This window comes from Vigna angularis, chromosome 2 (assembly GCF_016808095.1).
Source record: "Vigna angularis cultivar LongXiaoDou No.4 chromosome 2, ASM1680809v1, whole genome shotgun sequence".
In the NCBI taxonomy this organism is placed as follows: Eukaryota; Viridiplantae; Streptophyta; class Magnoliopsida; order Fabales; family Fabaceae; genus Vigna; species Vigna angularis.
Genome location: NC_068971.1, coordinates 11,196,308 through 11,217,687, shown reverse-complemented (window position 1 = coordinate 11,217,687; position 21,380 = coordinate 11,196,308). Strand labels below are relative to the sequence as shown.

Here is a 21,380-nt window from a genome sequence, read left to right as displayed (position 1 = left end):
ATAAATGTTATATATTCCTCATTTTCATTCTAAAGATGTTCAATTCATGACATTTGAAAGAATCATATGTGTACAAAAGTGTAGTTATGTGGAGGACATGTTGGTATAGATATTAATTACATTAGTGATACATCCATATTGGTATGATTGATTCTACAAGGTTATGTTTTGGACCTACGGGGTTGGAAAGCATTTTGGAGAATGTATTTTAATTTTAGAGATTATGATCCCTTTTAAGCATGATTTTGCATTGAATTAGGAAAATTGATCTACTTAAAAGATTCAGACCCTATATATATCAAATAGCTAAAGGTGTTGGTTTGACTCATAATATCCAGAAATCGAATTATAATTTTGTAATGAGTTAAGGTTAAGATGTTAATAATGGAGAAAACATTATCTTCTTCCTACTTTTAGGCATATAGATATTAAAATATATAAATATTGTAGATAATATTATTTATATTAAGAAAAGATAAAACCTAAGTTGATAAAGTTATATAACTCTAAAATATTATTATTTCGGATGTGAAGGGCTGTGTTCGTCCAATGTCTCCACGTCCTCCTTTGCTCGTACTTCGTGCTTCCGGCTCTCCGTACTCACTCCTTGATTTCTTCCTCAGTCCGCGGGTGGGAGACCTGCGAAAGATTCTCCGATGCCAAAGTCAGTTGGGAGTAATGGCGTTTTTCTATCAAACAGTAATAAATGTGCAGTAAATGTGACCCATCTACCACTCACCCTGGATCTGTATTTATAGTTTTCGCTATGGGCTTGGGATTAGTGAAAAGTTAGTCACGGCCCAATTCAGCCCAATAGCTTTTAACCACTACTTACCTTAAGCTAATTTGATTAGTAACGCGACCGGCCAGTCTCGTGGGACTTAGCCTCATGATCGGCTGGCCCTTACAGGGATAACCGACAGGTCCGCGGCCCGGGCGGCCGACTTCTCGTAAGTTGCTTTTCCCCTTGGGTGTCAAGCAGTAAGGTTGCATGATTGTGGGCGCACGGGCGTCCGACCTATCGTGCCCATCCCTTCCTGACAGCAAGTAGAAGGGTAGTTTCTTGGGTCCCATATGGTGACGTGGGCGTCTGGTCCGTTTGGTGGTTCAATGTCGTGGACGTCTGTCCTGTGTGACGTCCGGTCCCTACTGGTACACAAGCCTCCCAAGCCATAGTGCACGTAGGACTTCGAGTGCGGCATGGCCGGAGCTAGCGGTCCGTAATTGGTCCAGATCTCGTGGGCTTTTGGATTTGGACTTTTGGCGGGAAACACGTGTCGCATCCGCAATGGCGGAAGGGGAAACGACTTCAAATCTGGAGCATTGGTCGTGTTGGCTTTGGACGGCGCGGATGTGTTCAACGGTTACAAAATTTTTTCTATAAATAGTGGATGAGAGCGCTGTCATTTTCACTTTTCTCCGTTTCATCCAAGATTTGAAATTCTTTTTCCCTCAGGTAATAAATGGCCGTTGTCCATATTGAATCTGGTTCTGAGTCGTCGGGCGGAGTCCGGGGTGGGTCGGCAAGGAGTGGCGGCGATTCTCCAAGTTCAGTTTCCTCTCGTTTTCTGGATGAGGCTGTCGGGTCTTCGGGGCCGGATCCGGAGGCACCGGACGTGGCAGGCGATCGGATATTCCACGGCGTGCCTATCTTCTTACTTCAAGGTGGTATCCGTGTAGATGGTTCTCCCTTCGAGCCGGATGGTCGTGGAACAGTGGTGTCTGACTGGGCTCCTTACGTCCCCAGCTTGTATGCTTCAGTGTACGGCTCCCACAAGGATTTGGAGTGGAGGGTCAGTCGTACTCATATTGTCCGGGATGTAGAGGACTCAAGACTGATCCGGGCGGGAGTTAGTGTGAGAAACGAAAGGGTCTACTACGGGAAGAGGTCGAGCCCGGACGACTTCTTCTACATGTACGTCAACTTCTTCGCTCATCTTTTCGTCCGGGTGCCCTTTACAAAGTTTCAAATGGCCGTCCTTCGTGAGGCTAACGTGGCTTCAGCGCAGCTGCATCCTAATTCTTGGGCGGCCATGCAAGCGTTCTTGGCTATGTGCTTGGTCGTGGGCGTCACTCCAACGATTCCTGTCTTCTTTCACTATTTTGAAGTCCGTCCGCCTACCAGCGGCGGCTGGGTGTCCTTCACTTCAGTTCGGGAGAGGACACTCTTTCGCCCCTTCTCGGATTCATTCAAAAATTTCAAGCACCATTATTTCAAAGTAATCATCGACGCCGCCGGCCGCCACGAATTCCACGATGGCGAAGGGAACCCATTGTTCCCTTTTTACTGGACAAGGGAGCCCCGGAGAATAAAGGCGTTCCCTGTGGGAGTGTTGAGTCCGATCGATTTAGAGGCCATGCGTACCATCAATGCCCTCCCCCGCCGGATATCCGCCCGTCACTTGGTCGAATGCCTTAGTCTTAAGGATTGTGGACAAAAGGCGTTCGGTATGGTATTATTATATTGGGTTTGTTTGTATCTAGTATACTGATCTTAACATTTCTGAATTGGTTTGTTTCTTTCAGAACTTATGACGACTCCTGCACCCCGTCAATCTAACTACATGGCCTCCCGGAAGCGAGGTGGAGCCAGCTCGTCCTCGGCCCGGCAAAGGGTTGCGCCGAACGCACCCCGTCCTCCGCCCTCGAGACGATCCTCATCGGCTGGCCGCCTGCCCCCGGTGCTCATCACGCAACTGCAACAAATTCCCCAAGTTGAAAATGTCGGGGGCTTTGTACCTGGGGGTCGGGCGTCTGGTCCGGATCCCCACTCTGGTCTTGCGGCAGTTCATGTGGATCCGTCATCTGAGACGGCCACTGCCTCTGTTGCCCCTTTGGTGCGTAAGAGGAAGGATCCTGCGGCCGAGGGTCGCAAGGACAAGGAAGGTTCGTCGTCGCGGTCGGCGTCGAAGAAAGCCCGCAAGGGCAAAAAGAAGGAGAAAGACAAGGAGAGGGTCCCCTCGGTGCCACTACCGGGCGGTATATTTAGTCCGGCGTTCAGCATGAGCGACCGGACGAAGTTCCACATGAGCTCCTCCCAGCGGGCGCTCATTGAACCTCTTTCTGAGCTGGAATTGACTAACGCCATGCTGGAGATGTCGACTCGGGCGGCCTCCCTGGCGTGGTACCTGAAGGAGTTCGCCGACCGTCCAGGGGTAGAGGAGGTGCGTGCCGAGCTACTGGCTGAGAAGAAGAACTCGTCCTCCCTCCAATCAGCAATGGAGCAGCTGCTCCTGAATCAGGACGAGTACGACAAGAAGATCGAGCAACTGGAGGCCGATCTCGAGAAGTCGAAGAAGGAGACTGCTGAAGCCAGTGATCGTCTGACAGTCGCCCGGGGCGATCACGAACGGCTACTAAAGGAGTGTAGTCAATTGAAGATCAACGTTTCTCGCCAACAGAGCTCTAAGGCCGGGCTCCTCAAGGTGAACCGGGCTTTGACCAATGATCTGACCAAAGCCAACGAGAAGATTGCTGAGCTCGAGGCGACCATCGTCTTCGAGCATGAGGAGGATTTTAATAAAGCCCTCCGGCAGGCGTCCCTTCTGGCCAGTATACAGGAGCCGTTCGCCTTGGGTTTTGACATTGAGAAGGACGTTTTTGATGGCGTCCTTGTGCATCTCAATACCGTTGATGACGAGGAACCGGGGGTCGAGGGGCCCTCCGGAGCCGCGGGAGCCATCGAGGTCGGGGAGGCTGAAGTTGAAGAGGAAGAAGAGGGCGATAGAGATAATTAGAATTTTGTTTTTATACTGATTTTTTGTAATGTGTATTCCTGTGGCCGCCCGCCCAACATCTTGGGCTGCCGAGATGTTGGCCGGGTCGTCCTTTTGTAAATGCTGGCATGTTTTGGTGCCTTTGCTGATTAATACACAACTTCTCCATTTTCTTAGCTTCTTTTAAGTTTCCACGGTGCATTTATTTGCATTTCCTTTTTGGCGTATTGATTGTCCGGGGGTAAACCCTTAAATAACTTTAGGCTTTTTTGGAAAGATCTTTCCGTTTGCCGTCCGCCCAAGCCGACCGTGGTTCCCTGGGGAACTCCGCGTTCATTGACTCGGTCTTAAGGTGCAGATTGACATGGTTCCTCGGAAAGAATCCCTCGTTCACCGTCCGCCCAAGCTGACAGTGGTTCCCGGGGGAACTCTTCGTTCATCAACTTGGACTTTTGAGGCGCGGACGATAGTGGTTCTTCGGGAAGAACTCCCCGTTCACCGTCCGGCCAAGTTGACAGTGGTTCCCGGAGGAACTCTCCGTTCATCAACTTGGACTTTTGAGGCGCGGACGGCAGTGGTTCTTCGGAAAGAACTCTCCGTTCACCGTCTGGCCAAGTTGACAGTGGTTCCCAGGGGAACTCTCCGTTCATCAACTTGGACTTTTGAGGCGCGGACGGCAGTGGTTCTTCGGAAAGAACTCTTCGTTCACCGTCCGGCCATGTTGACAGTGGTTCCCGGGGGAACTCTCCGTTCATCAACTTGGACTTTCCCTTTATTTGAAGTTTAATATTGGGAGAAAACGGACGCCCTGTCATTGAATTAATAGTTTGAAAAAAGGGAAATACAACAGCATAATTCAACTAAAATAAAATTTCAAGTGCGTAGCATTTCAAGTGTTTGGAATAGGCTGTCCGTCCGCGTTTTGTAGTCTATACGCTCCATTCCCGAGTGTTTCGGTTACCCGGAAAGGTCCCTCCCATTTTGCTGCCAACTTGTTGTGCATGGCCACTCGGCGAGCTTCTCCAACCTTCCTCCATACCAAGTCACCTTCCTGAAAGCTCCTCGGCCGGACCTTGGAGTTGTATTTTCGTTCAACCATGCGTTTGCATGCTTCGGCTCTTAAGGCCGCCCGGTCTCGGCGCTCGTCTAGGGAATCCAGCTTGATCCTTAGCTCTTGGCCATTCAACTGTAGGTCTTCGACCTGCCGCCGTAACGAGGGCTCCCCCAATTCAACTGGTAGCATGGCGTCAGTGCCGTACGTCAAGTTGAAGGGAGTCTCCTCGGTTGTCCCGTGAGGTGTGCATCGATAAGCCCACAGGACTTCGGGTAGCTCGTCGACCCACGCCCCCTTTCTTTCTCCCAATCGCCGCTTCAGCTCGGCGACTACCGTCTTGTTCATTGCTTCTACCTGACCGTTCGTTTGGGGGTGCTCTACAGAGCTAGTGACGTGTTTAATCCCCAATCCCCTAAAGAACTCGGCTAGCTTTTTATCGATAAACTGCCGTCCGTTATTCGTGATGACGGTTTGTTGAAGGCCGAAACGACATACTAGCTTCCAACGGATTTCTGGACTTGGGCGGCCGTTATGATCGCTAGAGGTTCGGCCTCCACCCACTTAGTGAAGTAGTCCACGGCTACCAGGAGGAACTTCTTCTGGGCCCGGCCTGTGGGGAACGGTCCTATGATATCCATTCCACATTGGGCGAACGGCCATGGCGACACGATCGTGTGCAAAGTGTGAGGATGCAGATGAGTGTTGTTGGCGTGCGCTTGGCAGCTGAGGCATCTTTGGACGAACGTCTTCGTATCAGCTTCCATGGTCGGCCAATAGTACCTTGCTCTTGTGACTCGGGCCTTTAGAGTTCACCATCCTGTGTGAAAACCACAAATGCCATTGTGGAGTTCGTCCATCACATAGCGCGCCTCTTCCTTCCCTAGGCACTTAAGAAGGGGGGTGGAAAACTCCCTCCTTTACAAGTTATCCCCTACCAACAGGTAGCGTGCAGTCCTCTTCGCTTCGCTGGGTTTGACGGGCCGTCCGTCGTCCTGTCGAGACATTATTTCTCTGACTTCGGATCGCCAGTCTTCCTCCTCGGTAGATACCGCCAGACAATCGATTGAAGGTTGAAAAAACACTTGACATACGATAGTCGTTAGCTGCCCCCTTTCCTTTCCCGAGCTGAGTTTAGATAACATGTCCGCCCGGGTATTTTCTTCTCTCGGGATGTGCTGGATGTCGACTTTGTCGAATGATCGGGCCAACTCCGTTGCGCGATGAAAGTATCGCATCAACTGTTCTTCCTTCACTTGGAAGTCACCGTTCATCTGGCCGACGACCAGTTGGGAGTCCGTCCGACAGGTGATTCTTTTTGCTCCCATGTCTCTTGCCAACTCTAGGCCGGCCACCAGGGCTTCGTATTCCGCTTGATTATTGGAGACCTTGAACTTAAATATCAAGGAGTGCTCCAATAGGAATCCGTTGGGGCCTTCCAACACGACGTCGGCCCCGCTGACTGATTTGCCGGACGCCCCATCCACGTACAAATTCCATTCGTCCCGGCTGGCGGGAGGTAACTCGGCAGCGAAATCTGCTAGGTGGTGGCCCTTGACCGACCCTCTTGGTTCGTACCGCAAGCCAAATTCTAACAGCTCTACTGCCCATGCCACCATCCGCCTGGCAAGGTCTGGTTTCCTCAAGATTTTGGAGATGGGGAAGTCGGTTCTGACGACCACCTGGTGGCTTTGAAAATACGACCGAAGCCTCCTCGACGCATTTAACAACGCCAAGGCCACCTTCTCCACTCGCTGGTATCGAGTTTCCGCACCTAGGAGGGTGCGACTGATGAAATATACCAGCCTCGGTTGGGGCCATTCTTGTGTCAACACGGCGCTGACGGCCGATTCTGATACACCGAGAAAAACGTGCAGATCCTCTCCTGATACGGGACGGCTCATGACGGACGGGTTGAGCAGGATGACCTTGACGTCCTGGAACGCCTGCTCGCACTTGGCGTCCCACACGGGGCCGGGTTTAGTCGCATCCCGAACTTCCTAACTTGGCGAAAAACCTCCTCCAAGTCCCGGATATGGTCAATTTCGTCCGCCGAACGAACGACCATGTCGTCCACGTGAACGTCCATGCATCGGCCTATCTGTTCCTTGAAGATCCGGTCCATCAACCTCTGATAGGTGGCCCCGGCGTTTTTCAAGCCGAAGAGCATAACTTCGTAACAGAAGTTCGCCCTCTCCGTGATGAAGGCCGTCTTTTCTCGGTCGGGTTCGAATATCGGTATTTGGTTATACCTGGAATAAGCAGCTAGGAAGCTCAACATCCAATGCCCGGAGGCGCCGTCCACCAAGGCGTCAATGCTTGGCAGATGGTGGGAGTCCTTTGGGCAGGCCTTGTTTAGATCGGTATAGTCCGTGCACATGCGCCACTTCCCGCTGGTCTTTTTTACCATTACCACATTGGCTAGCCAAGTGGTGTAGGTGACTTCTCTGATAAAGTCTGCCTCCTTCAGCTTCCCTACGTCCTCCTCGACTGTTTTCCTCTTCTCCTCGCCCATCCGATGCTTCTTCTGAGCCACAGGATGGGCTTCCTTGAATAGGGCCAACTTGTGGCACATGACCGAGGGGTGAATACCCGGCATGTCGGTCGCCGTCCATGCAAACAGGTCTCTGTGTTTCCACAGGAGCGACCTGAGTTCCTCCTCCACGCTCGGTTCCAAACCCCGTGCCATAGTGGTCGTCTGGGAGGGATCCTTTCCTATTAGGATTGGTTGGGTCTCCCCCATAGGTTCCAAGCGATCTTCCGTGTTTGTCCTCGGGTCAAGGTCGGCCATGGCTACTTCGGAACCGGTCGCCCTCCTCTTTCCTTGTCGGGTGTAAAGCTTCAGACCGTCGGCATAGCATTCTCGGGCCGTCTTCTGATCCGCCCGGACAGTGCAAATGGATCCCTTGTCGGAGGGGTACTTCATCGTTAGGTGGGGTGTGAACACGATTGCCCCAAAAGCGTTCAAGCATGGCCGGCCCAGCAACACATTGTATGAAGTGTTGGCTTCCACCAGCAGGTAACGGACTCTCTTCTCCTCACTAGACCGCCCGGTCCCAAGCCTCGTCCTCAACTCCACATATCCCCGGGTGTCAACCCTCTCACCGGCGAATCCCACTATTTGGTCGTTGTAAGGGACAATGAGATCCTCCGAGATATCCATCTGCTGGAAAGTTTTCCAGTAGAGGATATTTACCGAACTCCCCTGATCTACTAAGACCTTGCTGACGCCGTAGCGGGCGATCTCAGCCGTTATCACCATTGGATCGTCCTGGTCGGGATCGGGCGCGTGGAAGTCTTCATCCGAGAACGTGATGGGGGGCATAGTGCGTCGGGGCCTGTCTACCGAATGCACTGACTGTAGTGCCCGTACATGGCGTTTTCGGGTGGACGAAGACGATCCTCCCCCGGCAAAGCCCCTTGATATCGTGTTGATGTGCCCCCGTAGGGGACGTTCGCGGCTTCTACTGCGGCTTCGGCTTCGTCTTCGCTCGGAGCGAGGGCGCTCGGCCCGATCGGTTCTAGGTTTGTCGGACCTGTATGTCGGCCACTGGGTAGTCCGCTCAGGGGGCGCCTGAGGGCGATCGTCACGTATGTACTTTTTGAGCTTCCCTGCCCGGATCAGCTCTTCGATTTTGTCCTTCAGGGTCACACAGTCCTCGGTGGTGTGACCCATATTCTTATGGTAGGCACAGTGTTTACTCCCATCCGCTCCGGATGGAGTAGGTCGCTTCATAGGTTCGGGGAGCAAATCCGCGCTAAGTGCCTCCCGGAGGATCTTTTCTCGGGGGGCGTTCAGGGGGGTGTATTGTTGGAAACGGGATCCTCGACGTGGTTCCTTCTGCCTGTTGCCGCCCGTTTTTCCCACGAATTGCCGGGCTTCCCCCCGTCCGCCTTCTCGCCCCTAATCTCCTGGCTTTCTTTCTTGTAGGACAATTTCATCTCCTCAACCCTGATCTCATCCGCCGCGCGTTCCCTCAGCTCCTCCATAATCTTGGGGGCCCGCCGGCAGACGCTGTCTTTGAATGGTCCGGGCTTGAGGGCGGGCAGGATGTAATGGAGGGCGAGCTCTAGGCTTAACGCCTTCACTCGCAGGACGGTTTTCTGATACCGGTCCATGAACGCTCTCAGTGTTTCTTCTTTACCCTGCTTCAGGGTGACCAACTCAGACACGGTCAAGTCCTGTGTGCTGTTGGCCGCGAATTGGCGGATAAATAGTTGCTTAAGTCCGGCGAAGTTCTCTATTGAATTGGGAGGCAGGGTGTTGAACCATTCGAGGGCTTCGTCTTCCAAAGACAACGAGAACGCTCGACACCAGATGGCATCGTTGCCCATTCTGAACGCCATCGCGTTTGAGAAAGTCTTGATGTGGCTCTCGGGATCGGTGGTCCCGTCATACATTTTGAATTGTGGTGCAATGAACTGTTCCGAAATTTGAACGTCCATTATGTTTTGGGCGAAGGGGAGCAATAGTGTGAAGGAAGGCTCCGGCTTCACTACCATCCGCCTATCCTCGGTTGCGCTTTTCGCGTGCACTGATTTGGCCTTAGTCCCTTCGGCCTTGGTATCAGTCGGCCTCCAGGTCTTGTCGCGTCCGGTATTCTGTTCTGAACGTTCCTCCGCGGCAGCCTTCCCCTTTTCCTTCGCCCGCTCGTCCCCGTCTCTTCCGGCGATCTCCCGGTCTATCCGGGCTTCACAATCGGCCTTTACCGCCGCCAGTTCGCCTTCATGACGTTGTTGCATCTCGTTCATCTTTTGTTGTAGAACTCTGATGATCTCAATCGGGTCGTCCATGCTCATATTTCTCGTGGTCACCATTGGGTTTTTAAAATCACACGACCCCATGGTGGGCGCCAAATGTTTCGGATGTGAAGGGATGTGTTCGTCCAATGTCTCCACGTCCTCCTCTGCTCGTACCTCGTGCTTCCGGCTCTCCGTACTCACTCCTCGATTTCTTCCTCAGTCCGCGGGTGGGAGACATGCGAAAGATTCTCCGATGCCAAAGTCAGTTGGGAGCAATGACATTTTTCTATCAAACAGTAATAAATGTGCAGTAAATGCAACCCATCTACCACTCACCCTGGATTTGTATTTATAGTTTTCGTTATGGGCTTGGGATTAGTGAAAAGTTAATCACGGCCCAATTCAGCCCAATAGCTTTTAACCACTACTTACCTTAAGCTAATTTGATTAGTAACGCGACCGGCCGGTCTTGTGGGACTTAGCCTCATGACCGGCTGACCCTTACAGGGATAACCGACAGGTCTGCGACCCGGTCGGCCAGCTTCTCGTAAGTTGCTTTTCCCCCTGGGTGTCAAGCGGTAAGGTTGCATGATTGTGGGCGCACGGGCGTCCGGCCTATCGTGCCCATCCCTTCTTGACAACAAGTAGAAGGGTAGTTTCTTGGGTCCCATATGGTGACGTGGGCGTCCGGTCCGTTTGGTGGTCCAATGTCGTGGACGTCCGTCCTGTGTGGCGTCCGGTCCCTACTGGTACAATTATGTTTACATTCAACAAATTTCATGATAAAATGATATTTTCACAAGTAAAACTTATGTGTATAAATGTTTTAAATAAATATATCTTAAAATGTGTTTCTATGACTTATAATAATGTAATATTTTTTGATTTGGTTTTATGTGCATGTGATTTATTTGTGTGTTGAAAAGTCTAAGTAATGAGTTAATACTGTCAAAGTTCAAGTTATGGAGTTTACACCTGATTAAGATGAGGTGAAAATTCAAATTATGTCTATTCTTTTGAGATATACAAAGAATAATTTATTTGTATGAACAAGCCTCCTTTTAGTTCATTAGGATGGATACAAGTCTTTACAAGAATGTGTTTAGTCTCTATGATCCTTTATTTAGGCTCAAGAAAATTTATGATAGGAGATTTCACATCTATGATTGAGATTAAAGAAAATCATAGTTTATTATCTTAGTTTATGTTGTTTTTATGATATAATTGAATGTTTTTGTAGGATCGAATACATGTACTCCTACATTGATTTATAAGAAAATGTTACATAGTACCACATAAATATTAAAAATAACATAATTTCTTGTTCAGATGTTAAAAAAATGTAAACACAATAAGTTGTATTTATTTAAAATGATGAAAATAAGTAATTTCATATCGCATAAAATATCATTATTGTAATAAAAGTTACATAATTAAAATAATAATAAATTTTACTCGTTATTACATTCAAAACGTTTCTAAATACGTTGTTTAAGGTTTGTTTAAAGTGGTTGATGACATCTTAGATCTTGAACTTCTCTTCTTCAAAACAAATACGATTCAAAGGTCACACAAGAATTAATATGTATGTCAATTATAGGCATTATTATATAGTATGTTCATAATGATAGTTAAAATATTATTATTTTATTGTCTCATTCATCTTTTGTAATCATATTATTCAATATGATGTGTTTTGGATGGTAGGGTAGAGAATTACTCTTTTACACTTTGTCCTTTCACTTCATTCATTTTATTGTTTCTCTTATAGTAGTTTCTTGTTCCTTCTTCTTTAAAGTCCAAATTGAGTATGTGAATACCTGTCAAAGGCACTCCGACGTTCAAGTCAGTTTTAGTTATACCAATCGATTATCATAATTAAGCATTAAATGTCCAATAAATGTAATCATCTATCTCTTTACCTTACCTCAGTATTTATATATTTCAGAGTGAGCTTTTAGTTAAGGTTGACCCAATTACGACTCAATGTCTCAAAAGTATGTTTTACCTTGTTAATCATGTTGGGTTTGTGGTATCCTTAATATGAAGTGTGACCGTTCGGTCACTAATGAGGTTGACAATTGATTGGTCTATGTTATTTTGAAAGTTCTAGAGAATTGACCGACCGATCACTTTTGGTAATATGTTGATCAGCCGGTGCTTTTGGTAATACGTTGACTGTGTTCATCTTCCAAGCATGTGCAAGATCGTGGTACAGTAACAAATCAAGATCAAAACACTTCAAATTCCTAATTTACATCCTCTCTTGCTGCTTTTGATATCAAACAAACAATTTTCTTCTGTCATCTTGTATTATTGGAATGTTCTTCACATGCAATATGTTAAAAATACTTTATGTCATAATGGTTCTATTCCCCTATTAACACCTTAAAATGCATTAAACATATATAATACCTAGAACCTAAAACTATGCATGTCAAACATCATGGTGCAACAACTTCAAACACAGTAATGGGTAAGTCTTCATCATGACAAAATTGATATTTTCGTTCTAAATCATTTTTACATTCCCAATGTATATAATCAATGTTGTCTAATATACTTGAAAAGCCTATCAAGGTGGGTCTTCACTCAAATATGAAAACATCGTAAAAAAAAAAACTCAAACTTCTTCAAGTATGATAAAACTATTAGTGATCCTATGTTAATATTATGTTGGAACGATTGACACTAGAAAGGGATTGAATAAAATATGTACTCTTTTTGTAGAGAACTATACTAGATTGTCTAACATACAAGCAACAAAAACAAAATTTATATTATCTCTTCTAAAGTTACGAATTACATCCAATTCTCCTTTAAGCAAACTAGTTGAAAAATTTAACTATCAATTATAGGTACAAAACTCACACCTAACTATAAAGAGTATTGAAATCACTCCTAATTACGATAAATAAACAAATTACTGCTAGTTATATTATTGTAACCTTACCCTCAAATTAAGACCTCATGTAAAGAAATATGAAAAACTCTCAAAAAAAGAGAAATTTAAGCTCAATGGGATTACTTCACAAAGAGAATAATTGTAATGGTTCCGCTCACTCTCAAAGAACACTTCTTTGACCAAAATATGATTTTTTTTCTTAATCTTTGTCATCTCTGTAAAATCTTCTATGTATTTCTTGATTAATGTTTTGACTATGTGAAAAGTCTTTGTTCATTTATTCTTTTACACTTCTATCTTTAACTATTTTAAAAATAATTCAAACAACATTTTATATCTAATAATTATTCATAGTTAAATCACATTTCTCAAATATATTGCTTTTCATAACTTTTTTTTATCATTTCTCATATAAAAGCTTTTTAAAATTAGATATTTAAATGTTGAAGATATAATTTCAAATAATGTTAAAGATATTGTTTCAAATATGTTTGAAAACACTTATTTTATAAAGTTTGATTATTTTAGGAATTGACTATGATTGTAATTCATATACAAGGAACTTTAAACTTTGTTATGAATCTGGTGATATTAATAGATGGTCTAAAGATGCTTCAACTAGCACAAAACACACATTATAACATTCAAATAATAAATTCATATTTAACATGTAAGCCACATTAAGTGTTTATTATCATAAAAACTCAAATAATCTAGATGGATTACACTGTCAGGACTATATGGATTAGATTATAGGGTTTCAACATGTTTGAATATTAATATTGCATTTCTACAATGGAGAAAGACTCATTCTTATAGTTGCACAAACTTGTCTATAAAAATAACATCTTGATTGCTAAAGGCTTACAAGACAAAGGAAAACACCCTTTCACATTTTAAACTTTAGGTTCTAAATTTTCTTCAAAATTATTCATTTATGTATACAAGATTGTTAATGATTTGAATAATATTTCTTGTCTATATTCATATATTATGATATCACTTAAGATATTCATGGAATATCACTGTAAATGTATATATTAATGTGATTATAAGAAAATTTCACTTTTAAAATGATAAATTAAAAGATATACTCATTACTAGATGAGACTATTAACATAGAAGCCTAGAAGTTTTGATGATATCTCAAAATCAAGTCTCAAATGCTCAAGTTAAAAGAAGATCTTCATGACGACTTGTTTTATATTAAAACTTTTGTAATTTAGTAGTTTTATGTATAGAGTATTATTTATCCTTGATTACATGTATTGTGTACTTAAAAGTTTTCTACAAACTCATTTTGCCTTAGAATAATCGATTACCAACTTATGATAATTGATTATCCATAATCGATTATGACTTATCATAATCGATTATCAAGTGCAATTATGAGTTTTTAAACATGTTTATTTTACCGTTGTGCATACATTAAATGCATAATCGATTATCTCTTTTAGATAATCGATTATCACGCGTTAAATAGATGACAACGAATTTTTAGAGGTGTCCTTGAGTGAGGTCTTTATAAAGATGTTTTAGACTCTCATTCTAAAACACACAACTGAACTTCAAAAGTAAGTGTGATATAGGGTTTGTGTAATCCTTGTGCTTTGGCTTTGGGAACTTGGTATTGGTATAGAGCGAGAACTTTCACTAGGAGTGTGATTGAGTTTTGTTATTGTTGTTGAGTGAAGCCTATCATCCTCTGTGAAGATTCAAAGGAAGTGTTCATCCTTCGTGAAACATTCGGAAGAGATGTTCTTCCCTTGTGGTTTTCAGGAGAAGTGAGTATCATCTCTTGGAGTAACAAGAGATGTGTTTCTAAACCCTTAAACTTGTCTTTCTATGTGATTATAATAATTTATTGGTTTTGTGATAGTGAAAGTTAATCTCTATTTGGAATTAACAACTAGACGTAGGATCCTTGGGATCTGAACCAATATGCATATATATCTTTCTTTACACTCTTTGTTAAGTAAATATTATAAAGAGATAAGAAAAAGTATTTTAAAGCACAAGAAATCTTAATTTTTGTCCAAACACGCTAACCATTTTGCTGTATCGCTCTAACAAAAGACAAATTTAGTTTCTATCAATTATATTTATAACAAAGAGAGGTAAAATAATATGTTAAGGATCAATAATATAATCTACTATGTGATCTAATTTACAGTCATCATAGTATAATGTTTATAATAATATTATTTGGTAGATATTTCAACAATTTATGTAATGTTTATAATAGTATTATTTGGTAGATATTTCAACAATTTATGTATGTTTATAACATTAGCTAATGGTTAAATGTGTATAATGTGTTATTTGAAAAAAAAAAACAAACTAAATGTTCATTTATAGCAAGTTAATATATATATAATTAACATTTTAGAATGTAAAGGATGTTAAATATATGAAAATTGAAAAAATAAATAACTTTTTTGTTAATTTTTTTGTTGCAATTTGTTATTTATAATAAAAAATGACTTTATTACTTAAATAAAAAAGTTCACCTATATATATATATACCATTCACCATTATAAAAATATATTATAGATGATGGAAAAACAAAGTTAAATTCAAAAGGTTTATACAATTTGATAATACACTCAATTATAATTTGATAGGTATGATATACTTAAGTGTTAAATAATATAATATGATTCAACAAAATATGTATAGATAATGATATTTAACATAAAATTATCGAGGATAAAAATTACTTGTAGACATCTCATTGATTGAGGTTGATATGGAATTGTTGATAGATTGTCTCAAACTTGGATTGTGTGCAACAATTGGATTTGTTCTTCGATTCAAAGAAAATGTCGGTTCTAGGGGAGAAGGTAAATCAACCAAGTGACCATTGAGATATGAGACAATGGTTAACATTGTAGGTCTAGCATCTGGATTTTCTTGAACGCATAATAAACCAATCTTAACACATCTAATGACTTCAATATTAGAATGATTTTCTTTTAAATCTGGATCTAATGTACTCAACGGTGTTTCATCCCTCCAATGCTCCCATACCTGTAACAATTGGTAAATTTAGCCAAATTATTACACTTTTTAGGTTATAAACTAATTTCATTTATACATTAAGCATAAATGATAATAAAATAAAAATATGGCAAAATTATATTATACTCACAAAATTCAAAAGACAATTAACAATACGATGTGGTTCATATGAACCTATATTCTTTTTCCCACTAACAATTTCAAGAATCATAACTCCAAAACTGTAAACATCTGATTTCTCAGAAAATTGACCAAACATTGCATACTCTGGAGACATATAACCACTGCAAAATTAGAAGAAAAATGACAAATAATTGTAAGCATGTTGTGAAAGGATGATAATTAATGTAGGAATGATACCCAAAACTTACTATGTTCCAATAATTCTCTTTGTACTTCCTTCTTGTTGATCATTTTCAACAATTCTAGCAAGACCAAAATCTGAAATCTTTGGATTCATATTTTCATCTAATAGTACATTACTGGGTTTGAGATCACGATGTATAACTTTAAGTCGAGAATGGTCGTGTAAATATAAAATTCCTCTAGCAATCCCTTCTATTATTTTATAACGCTCAGACCAAGTCAAAAACACTTGTTTAGTATCTACAAAAACATTCATTATGTGAGAAACTTAAGTGATATATCTTAAAGGTTTAAAACACAATATATTAAATATCTTAAATATGCATATTATATATATATATATATATATATATATATATATATATATATATATATATATATATGGAGTTTGCTAACTTATGTAACTTTGTAAAGTGTACCAAATTTTATTTGACAAAAAAATTCCTATTCATAAAAAAATATACTTTAAATATAAGGGTATTTTAATAATTTTTATTTTTAATTTAAAATAAAAAATTAGAAAAAAAGAAATTATTCAAATACCCTTAATCTTAAAACTTAAAATCTATAATATATGAAGGTATTTTTGTTAACTAAAATTTGATACACTTTAATAGATTACATAAATTAGCAAACTCATATATATATATATATATATATATATATATATATATATATATATATATATATTAAACTTAAAAGAAACTAAAGAGAGATGAAAAGAATCAAACCAAATAAGAAGTAGTCCAAACTCTTGTTTGGCACATATTCATAGATAAGTATCTTCTCTTCCTCATCAAGACAAAATCCTTTGAAAGTTACTAAGTTTCTATGTTGGAATTTGGCTATCAACATAACTTCATTTTTAAACTCCTCTAAACCTTGTTTAGAATTTCTTGAAAGTCTTTTTACCGCTATAGATGTTCCATCAATAAGAATACCCTAAAAAATAGATAATTATTAATGTTAAAAGCAAGAACATACAGTAAACAAAATAACACAATTTTCTTACCTTGTAAACTTCTCCAAATCCTCCTTCGCCTATCTTATTGTCATCTGCAAAGTTGTTTGTTGCTACTTCAATTATTGCCAACTTGAATTGCAAGGACTCTACAGTGAAACTTTCAAGTCCAACTAAAAAGAACTTCAATCGTTAATCCAAGTTTAAAATTTCATTAAGTCTTCTAAATGAAAAATAAGTATTATATTTTTTTTTCTTCTTTATCATACTTACAATTTTCTCTGAGTATAATTTTATTACTCTTTCTTGTTTTTCTTCGAATCAAACTATAACAACAAATGCCGAAAAGTAGTCCTGACAAAGTAATAGTGGAAGTAAGGATCACGATAATAGTTCGTGATCGACTTTTTCCTGTATAAAAAAAATATTAACATTCTATTAGGTCATGGTATATTGATAACAAGCATATAAAAGCAACTTGTTAAAAATTTATAAACTAGAATACTATTTATGAATTTTGTTTCTTCATGCAAACAACTAGTTGATCTAATTAAGTTCCTCATGTTAAGAAATCTTTTAGATTTTAGTATTGTGAGTTGAAAAATATGATTAGAATTGTTAGTTAGTTTCCATGGAAAACAATAGTCATTAATAAAACCTATAAACTAATACCATGATTATAAAAATGTGAAAGCATACAGTTTCTACAACTAAAAAAATTGATCCAGATGAATGATCTTGTAAAAGAATAGTTACACAACCTAAATATATCAAAGTATACTGTTGACAAAAGTTACCATTAAAAAAGTTATTATATATATGATAAAAAAATACCAAATAACATATATGTGAAGTTTATGATAATGAAGTAGTTATACACGAAGGTCAATCTAAATTTAGAATTATTTTTAGTATAATTCTCCATTTTTGTAAACATATCCCTCATCCTTAATATTTCAAAAAAATGATAAAAACAAACCTCTCCTAAATGAAACAAGCCCTACCACCGCCATAAAATATAAATTCATTAAGTTCACAAAACTTTAATTTAAGAGAAATCAAACATCTCCTAAATTTAAATACAAGTAAAAGGTGTTGGTAATGTAGAACTAAACTAAGTTTCACATTTTAGACTATGACAATCTAAAATATTGGAAAATAATACTTTATTTAAAAGATATGAATATATTAATTATTATTTAACAAAATATCAACAAAATATGTTAATATATCTTTTATAGACCCAAAAAGTTCATAAATATTTAATTCCACTACAAAGGTATCCCACTTTTTCACTATTAGATTATTAACTCCCTCTTAATAATTTGAGGGTTGAAGTTTTTGTACATAGATTTCCCCTCCACTTCTATCAATAAACTCAAATAATTAACACCACTCTTATTAAATATCTATCACTTCACCATAGAAACTATATGGAGAATTTTGGTAAGAATATCCCCAACTCAATTGTTTCATAAACCTTCATAAATAACCTCCATTTCTTCCTACACGAGGTTTTTATCGTCCAAAGTTCTGACGATTTTAGTTTGCACAATAATCATTAAAAGTCATAATAAATTTATTGTTATAAAAAAAGAAAGTCGTTAGGAACTAAATTTTAGTGTTAATATTTTGAAATGTTATTGTCAGAAGTTCTCCTAAATGATGTATAACTCTTAGACAATTTATTCCATGATCAATAATATTTTTTTACTTGTTCATTTTTATAATATCTGGAAAAATTTGTCTCATATATGTAAAAAAAACTAGAAGATGAAGATGAAGAAGAAAAACCTAGAAGATGAAGGCTAAGAAGAAAAACCTGATGATGGAGCGAGTCTTTCTGGTGGATTATCAGTGACGAGGCCATAGAAAGGGTACATCTCATACCAAATGTTACAACTCGGAAACACAACTCTCGCTCCTTGTTTTCCATCACAACACGTTGGAAGCTCCTCTATTGCTTCTGCAAGGCAAGTTCTGCAGTTTTCCGGTGACAAATCCTGGGTACACTGAGCGAGAGTGTAAACGGTCTCAGAATGAGACAAGTTCGTTTCCTTTGTCGAGAACCTCGCATCCGAAACCGCTGCTGCTTCTGCAGTTCGGTTCATTGCGTTGTGCAAGAAGTTCATGAAGCTGATTGTGGAGTTGGTGGAGACATCGCCAGTGCTGACAAGAAGATGTTCTGGAGACGTGGCCACGACGGAGAAGAAGGGCACATTGGAATACCGAAGCTTGCATTCAGCGTACCACATCACAGCCTCTACGGAGTTGTTACAATCTGGGTCTGTAGATAACTTCTCGGTTGCGTTGGCCACGCATTCTTTGCACAGGCGTAAGGGTATGTCACCCCTACACATGAACAAACCATACACCGTATTGTTTCTGCTGAGGATCGTGGTGTTGTAGAATAACTTAGCAGATGCGTTGGAAGTGAAGGAAGAGAGAAGGGTTATCAAGTTGTTCTGATAGATGCTGGTAGAAGATGTTTTGTTTGCACTGCATTTTTGGTACTCAAAATAAACCCTGTCCTCGTTCTGTGCTTTAGTGGTTGGGAAGTTCAACAAGGTAATAACAAAGATAAGAAAGACGAGGTTATTGGAAGCCATGGTTCTGTTCGTGTTCAAGGGTGGGTGTTTCTGATATTCAGTGTTCAGGTTTTCTTCTGTTTTGTAATGGTATAGATGAAGTTGAAAGTTTGAAAATATTGTGAGGGATTGCATTCCAAAGTCAATGAACTGGGCTAGTCAAAGTCAACCACTCATCATGTCTCTGTCGTTTGTGATCATCAGAAACTATTACAAATTTTGGAACATCATGCGTTGAAAATGTCTTCATGAAAGATGGAAAATGTCAAAATGAGATATGAAAAGTAAGAATGTTCATAAAAAGAAATGTGTGGCACGATGATGTTTTGAATTTAGAACGATGAGGATATATAATAGTTGGACCATTATATTTGAACAACTTTTTTTTAAATGAGAGAGTATGTGTCGTGTTTCGATGATCCGTATATTTAAAATGAACCAGTCTTAAACTATTATACAAGCGATTGTAAAAGATTTCTCAAAAAGAAAAATTGTTAAAAAACATTTTCCAATAACTAATTGACTATCAAATCAATCTCTAACCAATGAAACTTACGTCTCAACCGGTTTCCCACAAGCAGGAACATATCTACTTAGAACTTATAGTTTAGAAAACAGTACAAAGAGCTAATAAGAATCTTCAATTTGGTAGCAGTCTTCAAATAATGTTACATTTAAAAAATGTAACATAAAAATTAATAGACTATTTAAAGAATTAGATATTAAAAATTATTAAATTTAGATTAATATACGCACCAATACTTAATTAATACTAAAATAATTATAAAAATACGAACAGTATCTTTGTTTTCACTTTTTTATATATATAAAAGAAATATATATATATATATATATATATATATATATATATATATATATATATATATATATATATATATATATATATATATATATATATATATATATATATATATATATATATATATGTATGTACAGCTCTATACGGATAATGTGTCCATTTATATTGGCTTACTTCTAGGATTGAAAAACACTGTATTTTATTTTTTACAGGTAACTTTGTTTTATTGATTTGACCTGTTTATATCTAAACAAATTATATATATATATATATATATATATATATATATATATATTGTGTGTGTGTGTGAAGACTAATGTGGTTGTCAAAGGTGTAAAAATCAATATTTAAGTTTAAATAATTAAGAAAAAAAACAAAGTAGCATAAACATATGAATTAGTATTATTCTTTTGATTGAAAGTGATAGCTATGTTAAAGTATACGTGACATACTAATATGACACAAAAGTGCATCATCATCTATAAGTTTACATAATATTATAATGAAAGAATATATTTGGACAATGGGAAGAACTTGACAATTAATGAAAGATTTTAACAGTAAAAAATTATGACAATGGAATATCAACATAGAGAAAGTATTACAATAAATTTTGTAATTAAAATTGTAAAATAGTTTTTTATGTCAATTTATCAATATTATCATTTATGCCTCATTTATAATCTATCCATAAAAAATATTTAAAGATAACATCACATATGTACTTTTTCCACAAAGTTAGGGTGATTTTCCAGCTTTTATAATTTTAAAAATAGAATTTTAGTCTTTAAAATTGAATATAAAATTAAAATACGTTTTTATTTTAAACTTGGTAGTCAAACTTAGAAAATAAAAGAATATATAATCTTAATGATATAATTTTTTATATATTAAATATTGATATTTAAACTTAAATGTGTTAAATAATATAAATAATTAAAACGTTATTTAGTATGTAAAAAAAATTATTCAATATTCATTTTAAAATTTGAGAACCAATTTATATATATGTTTAAAATATGAAAATTTTAATTTTATGTCTTAAAAAATATAAACGTATTTATTCCTTAAAGGTTATTAAGAATTAGTTGTCCAATTATATATGTAGGATTTAGTCTTCATTTTCAACATTAATAATTGATTCTTGGTCTGAAATCGTAGATATTTATAATGTATTGAAGTTTTAAAATTGAACAACTAAAATAAAA

At 39.1% G+C, this 21,380-nt stretch overlaps 2 protein-coding genes across 2 annotated transcripts; both read right to left on the bottom strand.

Moving 5' to 3' along the window:
- Positions 1 to 8,562: 8,562 nt before the first annotated feature.
- LOC108327269 (uncharacterized) lies at positions 8,563 to 9,561 on the bottom strand. Its single transcript, XM_017560992.1, has one exon. It carries the CDS (start codon positions 9,559 to 9,561, stop codon positions 8,563 to 8,565), a length of 999 nt encoding a protein of 332 aa, XP_017416481.1.
- Positions 9,562 to 15,116: 5,555 nt separating this feature from the next.
- On the bottom strand, positions 15,117 to 19,373 carry LOC108327268 (cysteine-rich receptor-like protein kinase 10). The gene is made up of 6 exons (XM_052873553.1): positions 18,587 to 19,373; positions 16,816 to 16,937; positions 16,535 to 16,745; positions 15,809 to 16,043; positions 15,589 to 15,721; positions 15,117 to 15,446 (listed from the first exon to the last, which is right to left on the bottom strand). The coding sequence occupies exons 1-6, from the start codon at positions 19,371 to 19,373 to the stop codon at positions 15,117 to 15,119; spliced, it is 1,818 nt and encodes a 605-aa protein (XP_052729513.1).
- Positions 19,374 to 21,380: the final 2,007 nt, after the last annotated feature.

Bases quoted from the DNA above. Each gene is read 5' to 3' on its own strand.
- LOC108327269 (XM_017560992.1), bottom strand. From the start codon at position 9,561: ATGGACGACCCGATTGAGATCATCAGAGTTCTACAACAAAAGATGAAC.
- LOC108327268 (XM_052873553.1), bottom strand. From the start codon at position 19,373: ATGGCTTCCAATAACCTCGTCTTTCTTATCTTTGTTATTACCTTGTTG. The intron at 16,938-18,586 runs GTTTTTCTTCTT...AGTTCTTTTTAG, and splicing joins AAGACTCGCTCCATCATCAG to TTGGACTTGAAAGTTTCACT. The intron at 15,722-15,808 runs GTAAGTTTTGGG...CTAATTTTGCAG, and splicing joins AAGAGAATTATTGGAACATA to TGGTTATATGTCTCCAGAGT.